At 50.5% G+C, this 8060-nt stretch overlaps 1 protein-coding gene across 1 annotated transcript in view; it reads left to right on the top strand.

The window, feature by feature from the left end:
• The first annotated feature begins 1907 nt into the window (after positions 1–1907).
• The window catches only part of Pltp (phospholipid transfer protein), a 19625-nt gene continuing 13472 nt past the window's right edge, over positions 1908–8060 (top strand). Inside the window, exons 1-7 of the mRNA XM_052184260.1 lie at positions 1908–2318; positions 2909–3019; positions 3103–3202; positions 4985–5113; positions 6054–6209; positions 7350–7413; positions 7494–7557. Of these exons, the coding sequence (XP_052040220.1) occupies positions 2920–3019; positions 3103–3202; positions 4985–5113; positions 6054–6209; positions 7350–7413; positions 7494–7557 (613 nt within the window). The 5' untranslated portion in view covers positions 1908–2318; positions 2909–2919. The remainder of the gene's footprint in view (positions 2319–2908; positions 3020–3102; positions 3203–4984; positions 5114–6053; positions 6210–7349; positions 7414–7493; positions 7558–8060) is intronic.

Below are 8060 nucleotides of genomic sequence, written 5' to 3'. Positions count from 1 at the left end.
GGAAATGGAGGAGTGGATAGGGAGTGGGCAGAGGGAAGATGGGGGAGGGGCTGGGAGGAGAGGAAGGAGGGGGAACTGTGGTCAGGATGTAAAAAAGAAAGAAAACATAGATAATATATTATACATAATATCTATCATATAATATTTTATATGTATTTTTAAGTATTGATAAGGATATGGCAGAGAATATACACAGCACTTGAGTGGAGCCATCTTCATTTACAATAACCTTACACTAAGCCTGGGGATGTAGCTCACTTGGTAGAGTGCCTAGCATGCACAAGGTCCTGTGCGCAGTATCCCAGCACCAGACAGACCAGGAGTGATGCTGTGTGCATCTGTAATCCCAGTCCTCTGACGATAGAGGCAGGAGAAACCAAAGTTTAAGACCATCCTTAGTTGCATAGAGAATTCAGGGCCAGCCTGGGCTACATGAGGACCTGTTCCCCTCCACACACAAAGAAAAAGAAAACCCCACTCCTTCCCCCAAACCTTCATCATATGTAAGTACACAGTAGCTGTCTGCAGACACCCCAAAAGAGGGCATCAGATCTCATTATGGATGGTTGTGAGCCACCATGTGGTTGCTGGGATTTGAACTCAGGACCTGGACTGGTGAGATGGCTCAGCTCTTAAGAGCACTGTCTGCTCTTCCAAAGGTCCTGAGTTCAAATCCCAGCAACCATATGGTAGTTCACAACCATCCATAATGAAATCTGACATCCTCTTCTGGGGTGTCTGAAGACAGCTACAGTGTACTTAAACATAATAAATAAATAAATCTTAAAAAAATAGAATTTAATTGAACTCAGGACCTTTGGAAGAGCAGTCAGTGCTCTTAACTGCTGAGCCATCTCTCCAGGCCCCCTTTCCCCCCCAAACACCTTTAATGTTTAGGTAAAACTTTAGGTAAGTTTTAGAAGGGGAAAATCCCCTGAGCTAATAAGAGTCCTAAGGCTGACATCCTAGGATGTCTCTCTGGTCCCTCAGAGAGAAGAGTCTAGCTATCTTCCTGGGCTACCAACCCTACCTCGCACTGTTTAGGAGCAATCCTTGAATTCTCCAGTAACAGTCACAGAATTGTCTCAACCTCCAGTTTCCTGCCAGAGAGAATTTCTTAAGAGAGCCAGCCTCACAGACTATAAGAAGGTAAAACCAGATCTAGAGTGATTAGCCATTCTGAAGGTTCGCCTGGGACTGAGTGGATTCCGTGCGCAGTTCTGAATCTGGGAAGGTCCAGAACTAAACAAGACTATTGGTTAAGCTGAGCTGGCTGAGTGTTGAGTGGTAAGTATATGCTCAGTAAACATCTTTATCAGTTTCCCCTTTCTATTTCGCCTGCATGGCTACGAGAAGATAGCTAGCGTCTACTGTCTGGTTTTCTCCAGTGATGCTCGAAACTGGGCGGGCGGTGCGTGGGATGGGGGGGGGGGAAATCTCTGTGCAGAGCAGCCAGCCCCAATGCTTCACTGAAGAATTCAGAGTCCCCTAGGAAAGCCAAACTTCTCTCTGGAATGATTGCTTCTCCAACAGGGGAAGAAGGTCCCTAGGGCTCTAAAATCCTCAAGTAGTAGGGCAGTGGTGGCGCATGCCTGTAATCCCAGCACTTGGGAGGCAGAGGCAGGAGGATTTCTGAGTTCGAGGCCATCCTGGTCTACAGAGTGAGTTCCAGGACAGCCAGGGCTATAGAGAAACCCTGTCTCGAAAAACCCAAATCCAAAAAACCAAAAATAAATAAATAAATAAATAAATAAATAAATAAATAAATAAATAAATAAATATAAAATAAAATAAAATCCTCAAGTAGGTTGGGGCCTCATAACAAAGTCTGTGGGAGATGGTTGTGAGAGGAAAAAAAAGGGAAATTAGGCTTGGGCATCGGCTTCCGCTGGACTAGCATGGAAGCCGAGTGAGAGGTCCCATAAGGAGGCACTCTGCGCTGGATGAGGAAACTGAGGCTCCGCAGCCACGTGAAGGAGTTTGCTGAAAGAGCGTGCAGGAAAAGCTGTGTGATCGGACTTCGACCGCAGTGGCCGGGCAAGCCGCTTTCTACACTTTTCTCGCTCTTTCAGGAGCGAGTCCCCCACTTGTCCAGACAGCAGCCAGGCTTGTCACAGGCTCGGTACTGCCCCTCCACCCTCCTGACTGCCAGCGTCCCGCCCCGTCCCCTCCCAGCCCCCGGGGAGGAGGGGAGAACAGCGGCGAGGAGGGGGGTCGGAGGCCCAGACTTATAAAGGCTGCTGGACCCGCGCTACCCGCCAGACCCCGCCGCCCGGATCCCCGGCTCTGCCTGTCGCCCCACGTGACCGCGCTACTAAGTGAGTTGGGGCGCGTCCCCATGGCATCCCCAGACCCTCCTGAGCCGCGTGGCTCACTAAACCCAGGCGGGGAGGAGAGTGGACGAAGGAGGGCGCTGGGATGGGACACCAGATCGAATGCCTTAAAACTGAGTCTTAGGAGCTGGGGGAGCCGGGGGACCCAGGCGACAGCGCTCAGAGGAGCCATCCCGGCGCGCGGCCTGGGAGACCTCAAGCCACTCCGTAGGAATGCGCTTGTGGTCGTCGCCATACCAACGTACAAGCCAGCACACGCCCTCCTCTGAAGAGAAAGGGAAAGTGGTGGGGGCGGGATGGGGGGAGCTCATCCTCTTGAGATCCAAACTCGTCACGCGTCAGTTTCACGGGGGGAACCGAGCCCCAAATCCTTTGGAGGCAGAACGCAAGTCTTATCGTGCTTCGGATCCTCGGCTTTGCATCAGGCAAACAGACAAGATGATTAGTTCTGAGTGTCCCAAACAGTTTTATGGGGAGTAACGGTCCGGGCCAGCACCCGGTTCTAGTTGCACGTCCAAAGAGTGGTTTTGAGCAGCCCAGATGACACCTGCGACCTGACCCCACCCTGCCCCTAGGCTTGGTCGCCATGGCCCTGCTCCAGGCCCTCTTCCTAGCGCTCCTCGCAGGTGCCCACGCCGAGCTCCCGGGCTGCAAGATCCGGGTCACCTCCGCGGCTCTGGAGCTGGGTAAGGCGCGCGGCGGGAGCCGTGGACCGGGTGCGGTGTCCTGGCCGCAGGCGCGGGACCTGAGTGTCTCCGTGGTTTCTCAGTGAAGCAGGAGGGGCTGCGCTTTCTGGAACAAGAGTTGGAGACCATCACCATCCCAGACTTGCATGGCGCTAAGGGCCACTTCTACTACAACATCTCGGAGTAAGTAGGGCCTGGGGGCGAGGTCTCAAAGGTGGTGGGACGACCTGGGACAACTCCCATACTGGGCGGGTCTGGGCGTGGCCAATTAAATGAGGTAGGACCCTAGGAAACCCGTGAGGCTACTAGGTTAGAAGATTGGAGGTAGGCGGGCCCAAGAAAGGGGAAAAAGAACCAGTGGAATTGAAATGTGGATCAAAGAACACCGCGGTGGTACACTGGAAGAATTTACCTGTGGGTGAGAGTGGAGTCTAGCCATAGGGTGGCGCCAGAACGGGGGAGGCCTAGGATGGGAGAGATAGGCGAGGTGTGCCTTGGGCTGAGTTAAAGTGATGGAGACAAAGTCAAAGAACCAGGTGGAAAGCTGAGCCTGGCCCACGCCTGGGATCCGGCATTCAGGGGAGTCTGGAACAGGATCGCAAGTTAAAGGCCAAACTGGGCTTTAAAACAAAACAACCAAAACAAAACAAAAACCAAAAACGACGAAAGCAGGTCTAGCAATCACAGTGTGGGTAGAGCACTGGGTGCCAGCAAGACTATAGAGTTTTTACTTATTTTTAAGATTTTATTTAGGCTGGGCGTTGGTGGCAACATGCCTTTAATCCTAGCACTTGAGAGGCAGAGGCGGTGGATTTCTGAGTTCGAGGCCAGCCTGGTCTACAGAGTGAGTTCCAGGACAGCCAGGGCTATACAGAGAAACCCTGTCTCGAAAAAAAAAAACCCAAATCCACCACCTCCCCGCCCCCCCCCAAAAAAACCACACACACACACACACACAACGAAAAACTGAAAAAAAATTTATTTAATTTGAATGTATGGGTATTGGTGTTTTATCTGCATGTATGTTTGTGTGAGGGTGTCGGATCCCCTTATAATTATAGTTACAGATAGTTGTGAGGTGCCTTGTGGGGGTTGGGAATTGAACCAGGGTGCTTTTGAAGAGCAGCCAGTGTTCTTAACCACTGAGCCATCTCTCCAGCCCCTATTTGTTTATTCTTGAGACAGGATCTTATTATGTAGCCTTGGCTGGCCAGAATTCATTTAGTAAACCAGGCTGGCCTTCAACCCAGAGACTGGTCGGCTTCTGCCTCCTGAGTACTAGGATTAAAGTCATCTCTATCTCTATCTATCTATCTATCTATCTATCTATCTATCTATCTATCTATCTATCTGTGTATCTATCTTTGTGTGTGTGTATACACACACACACACACACACACACACACGAAACTATACCCAGATTCTTAAATTTTTAAAATTTTAGAATTTAAAATATAAATTCTATTTATGTGTGTAAAATATAAACATATGTGTAATTCCTGTAAAAGGATCAAAAGGATCACTTGGGCTCACAAATTCAAGATCAGTCTGATTAACAAATGGACACTCCCTGTCTTTTATCTTGTTTTGTTTTGAGACAGGGTTTCCTCTGTGTAGGGCTGGCTGTCTTGGAACTCACCCAGAAATCAGGAGGCTGGCTACCTCTGCCTCCTGAGCGTTGGGGCTAAATGCATGTGTGTACCACCGTGCCCAGCAATCCCCCGTCTTTTAAATATTAAATACATTAAAATAATAAATAAGGAAGGCAATATTAACTCCTGGGTTCAGAGAGCAAATCTCTTGAGTTACCCAATCCAGGTTGGCTCTTGAGGGGCAAGGGACAACTCCGTCCCACCCACCTAGATTGCCCAGCTTGCGTTTAGAAGAGGAGGGATGGGTCCCCGTGGCTGGGTGAGCCGGTTCCCCTTGGCCCCCACTCTGACCCCTGACCCCTGCCCTCTGCAGCGTGAAGGTCACTCAGCTGCAGCTAATATCCTCGGAGCTCCACTTCCAGCCGGACCAGGACCTGCTGCTGAACATCTCCAACGCATCCTTGGGGCTGCACTTCCGGAGACAGCTACTCTACTGGTTCTTGTGAGGACCCCTGCACCCTCAGGGGTGGGGCTGGTGAAGTCCTTTGGCCTTCCCAGGTTTCAGTTTCGCCATTCAGGAGGAGGGTTTGGAAGACTGTCTGGCAAAGATCAAGAAGAGGTTTCAGGAGGGCTTACAAGGCTCCATCCCTAGCTGAGGTGCTCTAGGCTGTGAGGGAGCAGGGAGTCATTTTTCTTTCTTTCTTTCTTTTTTTTTTGTTTTTTTGTTTTTTTTGTTTTTTGTTTTTTGTTTTTTGGATTTGGTTTTTTTTTTCTTTTTTCTTTTTTCTTTTTTCTTTTTTTTTGAAACAGGGTTTCTCTGTATAGCCCTGCTGTCCTGGAACTCACTCTGTAGACCAGGTTGATCTCGAACTCAGAAATCCACCTGCCCCTGCCTCCCAGAGTGCTGGGATTACAGGCGTGCACCACCACTGCCCGGCGGGAGTCATGTTTCTAAAGCACTGTAGACGCTGGTACTTTGCCTGTTCTCTGTTTCTTAACTTCACACCCATGCTTATGCAAAGAAAGCTAATTAGACTCCTTGGATTGTTAAAAAACAGAACAAAACTAAAAGTCAGGGTGGGTTATGTCGGGAAGAAGGGTTCAGTCTTATAGGAGCATGAGGGGGCAATGGGTAGATATGATCACAAACATTTTGTGCACACTTGAAAAAATAAGGTATCATGTCCTACAGGGTAAAGAGAGGGGTAGAAACCTCACTCCTGCCGGGCGGTGGTGGCGCACACCTGTAATCCCAGCACTCTGGGAGGCAGAGGCAGGCGGATCTCTGAGTTCGAGGCCAGCCTGGTCTACAGAGTGAGTTCCAGGACAGCCAGGGCTACACAGAGAAACCCTGTCTCGAAAAAAACAAACAAAAAAAAAAAAAAAGAAAGAAAGAAACCTCACTCCTCCACTGGGGTGAACGTGAACCCCTCCTTTCTCAGCTATGATGGGGGCTACATCAATGCCTCGGCCGAGGGCGTGTCCATCCGAACAGGTCTGCAGCTCTCCCAGGATCCAACAGGTCGGATTAAAGTGTCCAATGTCTCCTGCGAGGCCTCTGTGTCTAAAATGAACATGGCCTTCGGGGGAACCTTCAGGTGAGTCCCAGCCCCAGGACACGCTTTTGGAGCCTCACGGTCCAATTTCCTGGGGGCAGAAAAGAAAGTGTAAGTTTGGGAGTCCCACTGAACGCCCCCCCCAAACCCTAGTTCTGCTGCACCCGGGCTGTGTGAACCTGGGCAAGTCACAGGCACTCAGAGCCTCAGAGAATGAAGTCTGTTTTAGCAAATCCTTGTGAGCCCTGTGTTGTTGGATATAGAATATTTAGACAGTCCCTGGCCTATGAGCAATGTCTAGTGTTAGCATGGGTGTGTCCACCGCTGGAGCTGGCGCTGTGGTAGAGCCTGTCAGGTACGCATGAGGCCCTGAGCTCTTTCCTCAGTACTTGAGTTTAGAAAATAAAACTTGAGGCAGGCATGGAAGGGCACACCTTTAAAACTCCAACACTGAGGAGGCAGACAGGGGGCTCTATGTGAGCTCCAGGTCAGCCTGGACTAGGTCATGAATTCTAGGTCAGTCAGGCTTATAGAGCGAGAAACTGTCAAACCAAACCCAAAACACCCTGAAACTCACAGGCTCGGCTTGCTTGCATTCTGAATTATAATAACAAAAAAAAAAACCCAACATGGTGGATCCTGGATCCTTGGCACCGGTTGTGTAAGGCGAAAGCCTGGTAGATTCGTCATCCCGTGTTTGCACACTCAGATTTTGTTTGTTCAGCAAGTGTAGCTTAACCCGGGCCCTGAGGATTTAGAAGGCATTCAGAGCTCAGCTAGAGGAACTAAGACAGTTGTCATGAGGACCGAGAAGTGGGACCAAGGTAGCAGTAGCCTTCAGGGTGGCGAGATTTAGATGGAGGGTGATCTGAGAAGCCTGCCTGGAAGAGGAGGCACATGCCCAGTCAGGAGGCCAGAGAAGGCAGAAATACTGGGGAGGACATCGCAAGAGTATATAAAATAGATGTGGGCGTCTCGGAGAGGCTTGAGGATGTGAGGCAGATGGCAGGGGAGGGGACCTTGAGGGTCAGGGGCTGGGGCTTGGCTCCTGGAGAAGTCTATTGAGGAGCTGTCTGGAACCAAGGAGCTCCTGTTGTGTCCGTTTCTTTTGGGCACTGCTATTTCTCCTGGGCCTGGCTGGTGGTCGGGGCCGGGCTAACCCAGGCTCTCCTCTCCTTGCAGGAGGATTTATAACTTTTTCTCCACGTTCATCACTTCTGGGATGCGGTTCCTCCTCAACCAGCAGGTGTGGGCGGTGGTGGGCCTGGGGAGCAGACTAGGGGTGGCCTGGTTCTGAGAATCCCTGACTCTGGCCTGGTCCCCCAGATCTGCCCTGTGCTCTACCATGCTGGGACGGTGTTACTCAACTCCCTCCTGGATACGGTGCCGGGTGAGTGAGGGTTGGGACTGGGGCTGGGGCTAGAAGGAAGCTGTACACTGCTATCATACAGTGAGGCAGAGAGTCCCCTTCCCAGTCCAGCTGTGGAACAGCCCTGGGTTCTGAGGTGTCATTGACTTGCTGTGGAACCTTAGGTAAGTAAACGCTCCTCTTGCGGCTCTGGTGTCCTGTCTGACTGGCAATGTTTTCCCCAGGACTTGTCAAGGTCTTTTTTTTTTTTCTTTTTTTTGGTTTTTCAAGATAGGGCTTCTCTGTGTGGCCCTGGCTGTCTTGGAACTCACTCTGTAGACCAGGCTGGCCTCGAAAGTGCTGGGATTACAGGCGTGAGCCACCACGCTTGTCAAGGTCTTAAATACATGCTTGCTGACCACAGGGCCCCCGTTTGTCTCCATCAGCTTGCATTTCATATATGCTCAATTAACTTGAATCTTTTTCTAAGTCACCATGTATGTCTACTGTTGGCCAGCGATCTTGACCTATCAGGCCTGTTGGGT

The sequence above is a fragment of the Apodemus sylvaticus genome, chromosome 5 (assembly GCF_947179515.1).
Source record: "Apodemus sylvaticus chromosome 5, mApoSyl1.1, whole genome shotgun sequence".
In the NCBI taxonomy this organism is placed as follows: domain Eukaryota; kingdom Metazoa; phylum Chordata; class Mammalia; order Rodentia; family Muridae; genus Apodemus; species Apodemus sylvaticus.
The sequence above is the reverse complement of the archived record's forward strand: the minus strand, read 5'-3'. Positions and strand labels throughout refer to the sequence as shown.